This window comes from Aulonocara stuartgranti, assembly GCF_965226115.1.
Source record: "Aulonocara stuartgranti genome assembly, chromosome: 14".
Lineage (NCBI taxonomy): Eukaryota > Metazoa > Chordata > Actinopteri > Cichliformes > Cichlidae > Aulonocara > Aulonocara stuartgranti.
The window spans coordinates 39,734,461-39,749,406 of record NC_138950.1 but is presented as its reverse complement, the minus strand read 5'-3'; the positions used below and the strand labels follow the sequence as shown (position 1 = coordinate 39,749,406).

General features: G+C 45.1%; 1 protein-coding gene across 4 annotated transcripts in view; it reads left to right on the top strand.

The window, feature by feature from the left end:
- Window positions 1-11,441, top strand: part of sorl1 (sortilin-related receptor, L(DLR class) A repeats containing) — an 86,859-nt gene extending 75,418 nt beyond the window's left edge. For all 4 annotated transcript variants that reach the window (XM_082504221.1, XM_082504220.1, XM_082504222.1 and 1 more), the window contains exons 38-48: window positions 21-87; window positions 414-496; window positions 584-674; window positions 751-941; window positions 1,795-1,914; window positions 4,380-4,544; window positions 6,227-6,401; window positions 7,190-7,296; window positions 7,473-7,662; window positions 8,057-8,269; window positions 8,801-11,441. In XM_082504221.1, coding sequence (XP_082360347.1) covers window positions 21-87; window positions 414-496; window positions 584-674; window positions 751-941; window positions 1,795-1,914; window positions 4,380-4,544; window positions 6,227-6,401; window positions 7,190-7,296; window positions 7,473-7,662; window positions 8,057-8,269; window positions 8,801-8,868 — 1,470 coding nt within the window. In that variant the 3' untranslated portion in view covers window positions 8,869-11,441. The remainder of the gene's footprint in view (window positions 1-20; window positions 88-413; window positions 497-583; window positions 675-750; window positions 942-1,794; window positions 1,915-4,379; window positions 4,545-6,226; window positions 6,402-7,189; window positions 7,297-7,472; window positions 7,663-8,056; window positions 8,270-8,800) is intronic.
- The last annotated feature ends 3,505 nt before the right edge of the window (window positions 11,442-14,946 follow it).

The following is a 14,946-nucleotide window of genomic DNA, read 5'->3' as shown; positions in this document are numbered from 1 at the left end:
AACCGCTGATGTTTCCCCAGGTGGCTGCGGTGACCAGTCGAGGTGTGGGAAACTGGTCCGAGGTGAAATCCATCACCCCTAAGAAAGGTACGCTGGTCTCAGGCTCGCTGCAGTTTGAAAAGCTGCTCCCCGCTGCCATCTACTGGTATTTAGGAAACATTTCAGGTGGAGGCTTTTTTGTGTGTGCTAGCTCCTTCAGTAAGAACACAAGTGTGTTGGAGGCCTGTCAGAAATGAACACATATTATAAATAATAACTTTAAATAGCAGTAAATATTTTCAGAATCACTTCCTCAACCGATCGCGCCCAAATAATGAACAGTGGGGCAGGTACGTCGTACGGCCGGTCCTATAAATGTCTCGTCATCAGCTGTGTGAAACCAGGGAAACCTTTGACTCCTTCCTGTGTTGCAGCCCTGCCTCCTCCCTCTGTGAACCTCGACAGCATCACCAACGACTCCATGAGCCTGTCCTTTACATTAAACTCTGAGTACAAAGTAAGAGCTTCTCCTCAGGTTTTCTTCTTGTGTTTTTTGGTTCCCGTTTGTGCGAACGCCTCTGATGGCCCTGTTTGTTTCTTTCAGGTGGAACAGTACACTGTGATCCTGTCCTGGCAGTTTGACACACACGTGAAGGAGAACAGAAACTACACGCTCACATCAGGGGTCCTCAAAGGTACCGATCAGACTGTTGTTGTCACGCGTGCATTTGTCTGGCAGTGTGGGTGTTGACGTGTGCTGTCTGTTTCCAGCTACAAACCTGACAGCAGGGACGGTGTATGAGGTGGCTGTGTGGGCTCACACCAGTGTCGGAGACAGCCCCACCACGCTGACACATCAGCAGACCAAAGGCCAGCAGCCAGAGCGGCCCCTCCTGAAGGCCAAGGCTGTCAACCAGACAGCTGTGGAGTGCAGCTGGACCGTCAGTGGATCGCCTGCTCAGGTAAACTCACACAAACAATATCATAGAAAATGACGTAAGAGTGTGCAGCCTGTTGTTTCATCTTTGACTTTATCAGAGAAATCCAGCAGTTAAAAAGATTTTAAATACAATTCTGGAAAAGTGTGGAGCTAAAAGTTAAATATAATGGGAATGGAGTCTGATTAACCGACGGCGTAACCGTCCACCGACTGAAAACATGTGATATGAACTGGACTGAGCAGCTACAATCCTAAAGCAGACACGGGACAACATTGCTCTGGTAAAAGTCCAGCAGCTGAGTTCCTCTGTAACAGCAGACAGGTTGGTGCACAGCAGTAAACACGACCCTTTTTAATGGTACATTTTCTCATGTATTTATATTTACACCACATCCCATGTTTGTGGAGTTGGCTTTGTAACTGAGAGAGAGGCTGATGCATCCAAGCTGAAATCTGAGTGCCAGGATCCAGAACAGAGTCTGGGTTTATGATGTTTTCTTTAACATTAAGATGACGACACTCAGTCATGATGTGGAGTGTTGGCTGATATCGCAACCATAACACATCCTTTAACACTAAGCTTATATCATATTATATCATAGGTGCTCAAAAATATGTTAAAAACATACCATGGTGTGTAGTAGTGTGTCATGGTGACAGTCGATGAGGAGACTGAGTGTGGCAGGCAGTGACCTGCACTCATGCATTACTGCACACACGCTGCATGTGCATGGAACCACATTAATGAACAAAGGATCCTGAGGACATCATTCAGATCCAACCAGATCCTCCTACATTTGTTATTTCACATTCTGTTGAACGTACGTATTGACCATTGAAACTGTGTGTGTCTGTGTGTGTCTGTGTGCGCGCAGGTGTACGGTGTGTTTTATGCCACCTCCTTCCTGGACTTCTACCTCAGTCCTCGTCAGGTGCGCACACCCTCTGTCGGCCTCACAGTGACCGTAGACAGCGATGAGCAGTTTCTCTTCCTGGTGAGTCTTTCCTCCGTTCTTAAACACACCTCTCTAAAGGAACATTCCAGAATCTCACACGTGTGTTTCACGTGTTTGAGTACCTGCCGTTTCTGAACTAGAGATGGCACGATACCACTTTTTTATGTCCGATACCAATATTATAAATTTGGATATCGGCCGATACCGATATGAATCCGATATAGTGTTTTTTAATCAATAAAACAGTTTTTTAATATCTTGCTGCATTTTGTATAAGTTGATACTCAAGTTTAAATAAACAACAACACTAAAGCTATTCTGTTACACCTGTATGCAAAAAATACAACAAAATATTTCATAGCTCAGCAAAACTGATCAATCTAATAAACTTAAACCTGCACCATCCTCCCTATTCTGGTATTTTAAAGAGTAAGCAACCTAATCAATAGGGCTCTAAAACTCCCATCAAAAAAAAAATAGGGAACCACCCCCCACCTCATGATGCTTAATCGATTACTAGGGTATATTAGACTTAACAGTTACTATATACAGTAATGGACTTCTATACATTTTACATCAGATTAAAACTTTGGGTGTAAGATTCAGATAATTATTAAAAGCTCGACATTTTAAATGAGAATAAGAAAGAAAAGTATGTCTTTGTGCCCCCTTTTCCCTGTTCATGCCCTATCGGCCCCCCTGGCTAAACTTTGCTAGATCCGCCCCTGCACAGTTACAGCCGTCAGCTACGTAGAAAAAGATCCTCGAGTAGAAAGTAATATTAAATACATTCTAACAACAGCTGATCAAGCTTAAACATGCTGCTGTTGTTCAGCTGCTGGTTTCCTCTTTCTGGTGCAAAGTGGGCCAAAAACAAACAAGAGAGACAATCAGCTGATCATTGATCAGTTTCATGATTGAAGTCGCAGCAAGGAGAGGCAGTCGCTCCATATATCTGTTGTTAAGCTTAACGCTGGAATGCTTCACAAACATTCAGAGATGGACTTACACACTTGCTTTCTTCTCTCTGGGATCACTTTCTCGGAGATGAAATGCCGGGTTGGTAGCGAGGCTACAACCAGACCGCCGACAGGTCTTGTACGCCACAGCCTCTCTATCACGTGACGCACACTGCTCCGACGTGCTAACGTTATGAGCAGAGTTACGCCATGCCGCAAGTTTTGTGAGGTGCTTTTTTTGATATTTAATGGATCGATTACATTTTTTTTATTTCTCTCCGATATTCGATCCAGTAATTTAGGTCAGTATCGGCCCAATACCGATACTTAATATCACATCGGTCCATCTCTATTCTGAACACGGCGCCGCTCCGTGCTGTTGCTCTGAGAAAGTTTGCTCGTGGCACGAAGCCAGATCACTTCCAGAAGAACTAGTTAGTGTGACATGTGAGAGTAAAGGGAAGGGCGAAATCTTCCACCTGAAAACACAAAAAGCGCAGGAGTGGAAATTATTCAGCGTTAAGTTTAACGAGCGCAGGTGCAAATGCAGCTGCGATCGTCTCCACAGCTGTGCTGTCACGTTTGTGCTTGACGGTGGCGACGCGAGCAGGTGATCTAAGCTTAGTAGTGAAGAATAAATTAAAATGCAAACACAGTTTTCAGACTAAACTGGAATAATAACGAGGGTTGAAAGCAGGCACGCCAGAATCACGGAGCCAGCCTGCTGAGTGACTGCAGCGTAGGCTGCCGTTCCCAGTGTGAAGGGGAATATGTTCCAGCACACGTTAGACTTATTACGAAGCATGGACGTGAACATTCAGAGTCACCGACCCTGAATGCAGAATGATCCGGGCCTTGGTACAGCCCCTCAGGTTATCCTCCACCGAAACGAGCTTTCAACCCCGTAAGGCCTGCTTCCCCTTAAAGCTCATTTATGTTGTCCCTGAAAATTTAAACAGTGAGAGACATCTGCGCTGATTCATAGAGGAGGAGAAACCCAAACTGAAAATCAGAATGAAACACTTTAAAAATGATCGTATTTATTACACAGTTTCATTCACGTGTATTTGCTGAAACTAGTCATTTCTGTTATTCGAACCGTTCTGTAAATGAACTTTTTACACTGCACATCCAGATACTTGCACGTCGTATTCAGCACTGCATCTATGATGGTGGTGAGAGGTCACCATCACAGGTGAGAGGGTCAGAGAAGTATACAAGTGTTAGAGTAACATCTGCTCCCAAAGCCTTTTTCATGGAAGGCGTTTACCAGCATGGCTTCATGGTAGAAGAATCCATCAGGGCCACATCCCAGCTTTTTGAAAATGAATTCATATTTTCTCACTTTAAACATTTGATATTTTCTTGATGTCTTCTAATATGAAGAAAAATGGGATTAAGCGATTTGCAGACCGCCACATTCTGCTTTTATTTACATTTTACAGAGCACTCCAGCATTCACAACTGGCTGTGTCTCTTTTGGCCATATTGTGTATGGGTAACATGACTCGGTCACTAGCCATGATCTGTGTGTTCTCTGTTCAGGTGCGGGTTGTTGCTCCCTTCCTGGGTCCTCCCTCCGACTACGCTGTGGTGAAAATGATTCCCAATGAAAAGCTGCCGCCCAGGAACCTCCACCGTGTGCGAGTCGACAAAACTCAGGCTACGCTCAAGTGGCAGCCCCCCTATGACAGCCCGAGCAAACCTTTGGTACACTCCCGTCTCTTATTGTGATGATGTCAAACGATCAGAACATGGGGAATATAAAGGACTCATTTCACACCTTTTAACTTGTTCATATTTACAGTTGAAGAGATAGTAGGTAGCGTTTTCCTTGTATTAACATGTATTTTACAGCGCGGCTCTGGAAGGATTGTTATTTTAACCAAACAGTGTGACCACAGCTGGCTTTTTGTCCTGTCTCAGCATGTGGGGGACGTTTCTGTGAAGCACATTGGTCAGATTCAGTGTCAGTGAGGGACCCTGAAATCAGTAGGGCACTCAGTTCATATAGGTTTTAGTGATTATGCCTGCTAACGTATTGTAGCAAAAGTTGTCCTGGGTGAGTAAAGCCAGCTAATTCATACGATCATCCAAGGTTGATCTGGTGTCATATCTGCTCTTTTTAAAAATTACTTAATCAGCTGATGTTAGAACATAAGCAGAGCCAGTGAAGCTAAGCTACAGCTAGCTAGCTGTATTGCTAGGAAAATCCTGAGCGGCTAGCTTAGGAGACAGACCACATTAGCTGCCAAATTACTTGGTTCATGACATGGACTTATTTTTCATGTCAAACTGTACTGATTTAAGACAATACTACAACATATGAATGTATAATATTAGCTATAACTGGCCTTTGTTTCTACAATTACAGTAAACTGCTGCTAGCTAGGTCTTGATGCATGCTCAATCATCCAGGACAGTAAATCTCCAAAAGTTGATTCTGTTCATCTGGACGTAGCGTTTTGTGGGAGAAACGTTTCATCACTCATCCAGGTGACTTCTTCAGTCTCAGCTGACTTTGATCAGTGGGTTTTGGTCAGTGGTTGTTGATCAATGGTCATGAGAATTTGCATAATTAAGATTAAGGAACTGACCTCCCAGCCCATTGTTCCTTCAGTGGGCTGGTTTCAGTCATTATGCAAATGTCCTGTTTATAAGATTGAAACCTGCAGTCAGCTGAGACTGTCTCTCTTCCACAGCATGTCTTTATCCTGTCTTCCTTCTCTCACCCCAACCAATCACAGCAGATGGCCCCGCCCCTCCCTGAGCCTGGTTCTGCTGGAGGTTTCTTCCTGTTAAAAAGGAGTTTTTCCTTCCCACTGTCGCCAAAGTGCTGCTCATAGGGGGTCATGTGATTGTTGGGTTTTTCTCTGTATGTACGAAGCGCCTTGAGGCGACTTTTGTTGTGATTTGGCGCTATATAAATAAAATTGAATTGAATTGAATAAGATTGAGGAAACCTGCGGTCAGCTGAGTCTGAAGAAGTCACTTGGATGAGTGACGAAACGTTTGTCCCACTAAACGCTTCGTCCAGGTGAACAGAATCAACTTTTTGGAGTGCTGCTAGCTAGCTGTAAATTAGCTACAGAACATGTTTATGGCAGTATTTGTTCCTTTGTCTCATCCATGTTGTCATTCTAATAATACTCATACTTGAGCAGAGATAACAGTGTAAGATGTCGATGGTGACCATTCACGTATCCTGAACAACACTTAACACGGCAGTGAGTTAGTGCTGTAGCAGATGCTCCAGCTGTGTTCAAACGTGTATGAAACACAATCCTGTAACTCAGCCGATAAAAAAGAATGACCTCGCAAATATATTATTACCTGATACGTCACAGCTTTTAACATCCACCTGATCTTGGATTCCCGTCTTGTTTCTTTAGACATATGCAATACACATGCGGGATGTGATTCGTAAGGTGGAGCGGGACTACAAGCTGACCACCCAGAACAACACAGTGGAATACGTGCTGAAAGGCCTGGAGCCTGGAGGGCGATACAGCATCTCTGTGCGCCTGCGAAACATGAGCAAGGAGGCCAGCTTCACCCTCAGCACAGGTATAACTGTGTGACTTCAAAACTCACAAACTCTTCAGTCACTGATCAACCGCCAACTTGTCCTAATCCAAGGAGGTTGTCCTCATATTCTTGCTCTAGTGTGACTGAGCTGTGACTGCCAACAGCCATGTGAGCATCGTGGAGTATAAATGGAGTACATCACAAACAAACCAGAAACACACACTTACAAACTGTAACCTCACTGATGTTTTTAGCCTGTGATTTGTAAATGACCAAAGCTTCTGTTTGGATGGAAACTGTTACTGTTACAGAGGTGCATATCGGCTCTAGTTAACACTGACTGTTCAAAGGCCTGTTTGAAATCAGACAGAAACACGTTGACTGGCCTGAAATAGTAATGCAGATGTGATTCAACTGTAAATAGATGTCTAATTGTTCCTTTTGAATACGTTTAGTTTCATTAAAAATAAAAACATTAGCAATAAAGAAAGAACTCTACATTAAACACATTTATAGCTGAATTTGACTGATAGCTTGTTGCTGTTGTTTTTTAAATAAGGAGTAGTGATCACAGTAATCTCAGTACTGTGATTACTTTGACACAGTGTCTGTTCTTTTTCTCCCGTCACACACAGAGAGCTGCAGCAGCCGGCGTTGTGCATGTTTCAAATCTAAATATTCTTTTACCAACTAGATGAACTCATTTAATCATCTGGCTGACTGATTGCACGCATCCCTAAATATGATGTCTTATGTCGCTTCGTGCAGAGCAGATTCTACTCCCCTGTGCTTACTTTTCATAAACTCTGCGTTTCCTGTGCTCGTAGTTCCTCTTGCGGCGCCTGAAGCCCTGAAATTTTTGACGGAGAAGGATCACATATATCTCTTCTGGAAGAGCCTGGCTGTCCGAGAGAAGGGCTTCAATGAGAGCAGGGTGAGATACCTACAGCTAACCACTGCTTTTGAAACCAAATGTCAGTGACTGTGAGTGATAATAATGTGAGAGGTGCCACTGTTCTTACAGCAGAATGAGCTTTTCCAAGTGTTGATTTATGCTCTGCTCTTCTGCTGCTGTGGTGCTCCTCTGCCTGCTGGGGGCGCTGTTCACAGGGGTACGAAGTGCGTGTGTTTGACAGCGTGACCAACAAGACGTCGTCCCTGGGAAACACCACAGACACCTTCTTCAGGATCAGCAGCCTGCTGGTGGGACACAACTACACGTTCTCTGTCCAGGCTCGCTGCCTGCTCAACGGGCAGCTGTGCGGGGAGCCTGCAGTGCTGCTCTATAACCAGCTCATAGGTACCGCCCACACTCACCTGATGAACATTAAAGCTGTGTTGTTGCCATTCACATCTTTTCCACGTGTAGCGTCATTAAAGAATGAATCAAAAGAAACCCTGAATCTGACAGTCTCGAGCTGCTTGAGGCACTCACCCGCTTTTTAGCATTAAATTCAGTTTGATGCTGTCATTGTTTTTAATAAAAATCACTACAAAAAAAGGTTCAAATGAATTAAAGTTATCCACAAATGTGAGTTTAAGTTGTTTGATTAGGAGCCATTTAGGAGCATAACGGCTCCTAAATCCTGGGCTGTTAGCAGCGCCTTCATGCAGCCCAGAGAAACCTAACAGTATTCCAGGGATTACAAACACTTCATTTCTTTTCTGTAAATGCTTTTTCCCCTCCTGCACAGGGACCAGCGATGCATCCCGCAGCGAGGCCCACTCAGGCGACACAGCGGCCGTGGTGGTTCCCGTCCTCTTCCTGCTGCTGCTGGCTGTTTGCGGCGGATTGGTGGTTCTCTACCTCCGACACCGGCGGCTGCAGAACAATTTTACCGCCTTTGCCAACTCCCACTACAACTCTCGGCTCGGCTCGGCCATCTTCTCCTCCGGGGATGAACTGGGTAATTATTTCTTATCGATTCGAGAAACGAGACACGAATTGGAAAACGAGGTTTTTTATAAAGGTCGTTTACATTTTAGGTTGGCGGAGGGATACATGTTTTTAATCACCTGCCACGAAGTTTCACCTTTCTGTTCAGTTTGGCATGACCTTTGACCCTAGCAGTTCAGCATGGTTGCAATAGAAGAGTCAGCCTGCCCCACCCTATGAAGCTGGTATAGCTAGCTCACACGCTGCTAAGCTGGACCTAGCTTCCTGCTCTGACTGCAATAAAAACGTGGCCCAATGTGAAAAATGACCATAATTCTGACTTGAATTCTTACCTCAGTACGTGAGTTTCTCATTGGCTGCTTGCAGATGTTCACCATACTGAACTTCTTCTAAAGTGAAACAGCCAATAAAGCAGGGCGCATTGCCGTATGGCTGCTGTACTAGCGTGCAGTCGGGTCCACTTCTCTCTGGCGTGTTGACGAACAAATTGATTCCAACAGCCACGAAGCTTTCTAAACACGCATTTTCCCTTTGTTAACAGGTGATGACGACGAAGATGCTCCCATGATCAGCGGCTTCTCAGACGACGTTCCCATGGTTATCGCATAGCGTGGCGTCCCCGTCGCCCATTTCTCTCTGTTCCCTTCTTTCCTCTCCTTCAACCCTTTAGTCCCCTTCGCTCTCCGTCAGCAGTGCGGCACGATGGAGCGCAGAGCCACCGGGCGGAAGCTCGCCACCACCCCAAAGTCATCTGTAGGAATCCACCCCAATTAGCAGAAAAACGTCAAGAAAAAATGGAAATGTGTAAAGAGAGAGAAATATTTTTCAAATGTACATTGCACTTTTTTTGGATGCGCAATAACTTATTTTTTATAATGTTAAAAATATATACGGGGGTCAAAAAAGGAGCGGGAGGAAAAGGTGGACGCTGGAGCAAACTGTGAAGGATTTGAGTTTGTGGAGCTCGTCAGGGAAAGCGTGACCCTGTCGCAAACTCGCCGTCCATAGGAGGCGTCCATTGCTTAAAGCCAAAATAAGCATCCCGAGGCTGGAATATAGAATGCAAAAAACACACATTTAAACACACAAACATATAGACTTACGCTGTATACACAATGTTTAAACATATTTTGGTAAGAGTACAGTTTGTCCTGTGGCGGTAGATGTGACGCTGGTGCCCTGTGAGAGGAGCTAACTGTGGATCGTGGTTCCTGTTTGTCCTGTTGACGGATCGGGACGCACACAGGTGACTGGTGGCATCACGTAGGTACACTCTTCTTTTCCACCAGCAGCACCGTGTTATGTCAGTAGAGGCGGCACGCGATTGGACGATTCCTGGCTTTGACACCCTCCCATCCTGCTAGCATCGCCGAGATCACCTGAATGAATTTGTAAATATCGGCTTTTAAAATGTCCTCTTCTTGTGATGCTGCACCACGTCGTTTGGTAAAATTGAGTTCTTTTGTGTTTCGTTTGTGTTGTTCAGGACCGCGATTTATTGTCCGCAGCATTTTGCCATAGCTGTAGTGCTCAAGGAAGCGTGTTTGGGGTTCTCAGGGAACTGTGTCGGAGCAGACACCAGCCCATCACCGCGGCCGTGGCTGAGGCAGCGCCGTCCGTCTGCTGAATACCTACAGAAAAGTCCGAAGAGGTACCGGGCCGGCCGTGGGCACAGACTGCTGTGAGTGAGAGTCGGGCTCACTTTGTATCTCGTCGTTTTATTGTTCATTTGGCATCTTTTTAGAGAGAACTGTGTCCCTGTGGGTGGTCCCACACAGTCATAGTGGATTTTATCATGAGAAAATAAAACAGTCCATTCAGGGAAAGTTTGCAGAGCTTCACGTCCGACAGCCTGGCGTTGCATCAGGGGCAGAAAGTATATATGGATGCGTTAAATATTGTGCTCCCGCCCTCCTCGCCTGACTGTGCCGCAGTCGGTTAGCAGACGTCGGCGTGTTGCCGTGGAGCCGATGGTGTTCTTTTTTTTGTTGACCTCACTCATTTTGTTCGTAAAGACGTCTTCATGAATGTATTATGTATGGTCCCAGCTCGTTATGCTACTGTCCCCACCTGTGAAGTCAGTGCACACACGCTGCTCTTCGCCCCCCTGCAGTGGGAAACAGCCTTTATGTCTCTGCATGCAAACTGCAGCTGTTCTGAAACCTTCCCATTCACTGACCCAGAGCGACAAACCGATGTTTCCTTTCGTCATCTCGTCCCTGGCTCGGATCATCAAACGGTGTCTGTGCTGACATTTTTCCTCAAGACTCGAGCTTGATTTCACGCAGCTCTGCGTCCTGTTCATGAGGCACTTTGTTCCGTTTCTTGGCCTTAACGACAGATTTTCTGGCATCGATGCTGTTTTTTGCTCTGTGGACTCGGTGTTCTCTGGTTTCTCTGTTTTGCCACATAATGCCTTATTAGAACACGTTAGGTTTCTATGTAATTTATGGTAAATGGCCTGTATTTATATAGCGCTTTACTAGTCCCTAAGGACCCCAAAGCGCTTTACACAACCAGTCACACACACATTCACACACTGGTGATGGCAGCTACACTGTAGCCACAGCCACCCTGGGGCGCACTGACAGAGGCGAGGCTGCCGGACACTGGCGCCACCGGGCCCTCTGACCACCACCAGTAGGCAACGGGTGAAGTGTCTTGCCCAAGGACACAACGACCGAGACTGTCCAAGCCGGGGCTCGAACCGGCAACCTTCCAATTACAAGGCGAACTCCCAACTCTTGAGCCACGATCGCCCCAATTTACTGTTTGTACAGTGGAACACAAGTGCACACGTATGCATACAGTCACACGCACGCACGCACGCACACTTGACCCGCATGCAAGGCTGAGGAGTAATTCACTGTTAGGGCATTTGGTTAATTTTGTCAGATCACTGCTCCTTTGCGCCGCGAGACGGCCTCTTAGTGTTTTAGTCCGGTTTCACTCATGTACAGTCTTCTTATTGGTTGTTATGTGCCCGATTGCTTCTCACTTCTTTTAAAGTGGACTCTTGTGAAATAGTTTGCTTCCAAATGTCATTCGGCGACGACTTTGACCATGTTGGAAGATGTTAATGTCTTGCTTGCTCGTGTTGGAGATTGCGAGGAAAGTCAAATGTTTTGAAAACATTGTGAGCTGTTTCAAAAAAGAAAAAAATAAACTTGCTGAAAATGAAACTGTGGCCGAGTTTCTTTCAGTGCAACAAACCTGTGGACTGTTATTAAAACACATCATGTTCTCCAGCTGCGCTGCACGTGTGACTGTATTCACTGGTGAGGCATTTTAAATGTTCACAGGCGAAGTGAGGAGCACTGATTATCTCTTGATCGTGGCGCCTTGTAGTGGGTGGGATGTGTTAGGGAGCGAGTGAGCACGGTGTCCTCACAGTAGATATTAGAAGCAGGGGAAAGCATAAGGACAGTAGTGCTGTAGCTCAAAGAGTTTGGTTGCTGCAGACCAGTCAGGGTGCCTGTGCTGACCGCTGCCCACCACCGAAACCACCAATGATACAATACAATACAACTTTATTTGTATAGCACATTTAAAACCAGAGGTAGCTAAAGTGCTTCACATAATCCAATAAAACAATAGTAAAGTACAAAGGCAGATAAGCTAGCAGGTGGGAGGCACTGATTAAACAAGCACAGTACGCAGATAAGCAAGCACGACTTAACGATGAAAACAATAAAACAATATAAGCAAAAGAGAGGAAAGGGGAGGGCAAGAAAGTACACTTAAAAGGCCTGCTCTAGGAGGCCGGGGAGGCTGAGCTAAAAGGTGGGATTTCAGTCTGGATCGAGTCAGATGTGCGAATAGCATGAGGGAGGTTATTCCAGAGGTTAGGTGCGACTGAAGCAAAGGCACGGTCACCTCTGGTTTTCAGCCGTGACCCAGGTTGCACCAAAAGCAATTGGTCAGAAGATCTCAGTGTTCTAAGTAAGTAAGTAAAATTTATTTATAAAGCGCTTTTCACAGATAAAAATCACAAAGTGCTTTACAACGTAGGAAATGGGAATATAAAAACAATATAACAGTAAATAAAACAATGTAAAACAATAAAACAATAAAAACAGCATAAGAAGAAATTAATCAAATGCTTTTCTAAATAAAAATGTCTTCAGCTGTTTCTTAAAAGAATCAGTGGAGTCCGTGCAGCGAAGAGACAGTGGGAGAGAATCCCACAACCGTGGTGCCACAGTCTGAAAGGCCCGATCACCACGAGTTTTAAAACGAGTGCGCGGTACCACCAGCAGTCTCTGATCTAATGACCTTAAAGCCCGAGAAGATGTATGTGGTTTCAGCAGGTCAGATAAATATTGAGGAGCTTGACCATGCAGGGCCCTAAAGGTTAGAACTAAAATTTTAAAATGAAACCTAATATTTACAGGCAACCAGTGAAGGCAGGCCAAGACTGGAGTGATATGCGATCTTCTCTTGGTGCCTGTTAAGAGACGTGCTGCAGCCTTCTGCACAGTCTGAAGACGATTTAAGGCTGATTTGTTAAAACAAGTAAAAAGGCCGTTACAGTAGTCTAAACGAGAAGAAATAAAAGCATGAATAATCATCTCAAGTTCAAGCTTTGATACCATTAGTCTGAGTTTAGAAATATTCCGTAAATGATAAAAACAGCTGCTTAGAGTGCTGCTCGAGCGACATCGAGCTGTCAGACATGACACCGAGATTTCTAAGGCTTGATTTTACAGAAGGGTCTAAGAAGCTGATATGCTGTCTAATTTCTGGGACCATGTGGTCTGGAGCAATAATTAGAGTTTCTGTTTTATCAGAGTTTAGTTGGAGAAAATACTACTGGGAGTATACACGCTAAGGAGAGCAATAAGGTAGCTGGGTGCGATGTTATGGTTTTATAAGTAAGCAGTAGGATTTTAAAATCAATGCAGTATTTAATTGGAGGCCAGTGAGAATTGGGGTGATAGACTCAAACCTACTAGTACCAGTTAGAAGGCGAGCCGCTGCGTGTTGGGTGAATTGCAATCTATGAAGAAGGGCAGAATGAAGCCCAGTGTATAGGAAGTTGCAATAGTCTAACCTGGATGTGACAAAGGCATGGATAAGCTTTTCTAGATCCTCACGTGGTAAGTATGGCATGGCCTTAGAGATTAAACAAAGTTGATAGAAACAAGATTTAATCACAGAGGACACATGCCGTCCAGGTAAACACCCAAATTACTCGCAGAATCGGAAAGATAATCAGCAAAGGGCCCGAGGACACCAGTTGGATGGGCTCCAGGGGTGTGACTGTCAAAGATTATAATTCCCGTTTTCTTGTCATTAAGGATGCGGGAATTGCTCTTTAGCTTCACTTATACACTCGAAGAAGCGAAGCATCGAGGAAGTTTCATCCTCACTCAATTCAAAATAAATTTGGATGTCATCTGCGTAGCAATGATAAGAGAGTTTGTAGTTTTCAATAATACGACCAAGGTGTAACATATATAGAGAATATGATGACCAATGATCAGCATCAGAACTGGACCATGGAGCAATGGGAGAAGGTGGCCCGGTCTGATTAGTCACCGTGCATGTGTCGCTTACCCGGGGAACACCTGGCACCAGGAGCATTGTGGGTAGAAGGCAGTGTGATGCTTCGGGGATGATACTTTGACACGTAGCACCTACCTGAGCATCTTTGCAGCAATCAGAGAATGGGGCCGCTGTCAGAAAGGGATGGACATGGTTAACAACAGCGCTCAGGTTGGCATTTAAATGATGCTCAGTTAATGTTGCAACGTCGCACCAGCAGCAACCAGCCAAGTGTCTCAGCAGAACTTGAGACTCGTCTGACCAGCAAAGGTTTTCTAATCTTTTGTTGCCCAGTTTGTGCCAAATGGGCTCAGTTTCCTCCAGACTGGAGTAGATCTGGAGTAGATTTTTCTATGAGTCTGTTGTGGCCAGTGCGATCCTCTATGCTGTTGCATGCTGGGGGAGCAGGCTGAGGGTCGCAGATGCCAACAGACTTAATAAACTGATCCGTAAGGCCAGCAATGTTGTGGGGATGGAGCTGGACTCCCTCAAGGTGGTGTCGGAGAGGCGGATGCTGTCCAAGATAAAGACAATGTTGGATAACACCTCCCACCCACTCCATGACATACTGGTCAGTCACAGGAGCTCGTTCAGTGAGAGACTGAGATTACCGAAAAGCACCACTGAACGACACAGGAAATCATTCCTGCCTGTGGCCATCTCCCTGTACAACGCATCCACTTAACACACTGTTTGCTGCTACAACTACACATGTTTCTTTTCCAACTATTTATTTATAAGTGACTTATGTATGTATGTATGTATATATATGTATATATTGTACTATTCTTAGTTAGCGTATTGTCTGTCTTGTCTTAATGTTGGTTTAAAATGGAGCACTGTAACAAAAAATAATTTCCCCCAGGGATCAATAAAGTATTCTGATTCTGATTCTGATTCTGATCTCAGTGTGGTCTCCTGCTGCTGTAGCCTCTCTGCTTCAGGGTCTGACGTGTTGTGCATCACTCGAGATGATCGTGCAGGAAAATCCCAGCAGAGCTGCAGCTTCTGAAATACTCAGGCTAACTTATGTGGCACCGACAACCATGGCACGAAGTCGCTTAAACTTTCTGCTCAGTTTAAATGTTAGCAGGTCATCTTGACCTGTCTGTGTGCCTAAATGTGCTGAATTGCTGTCGT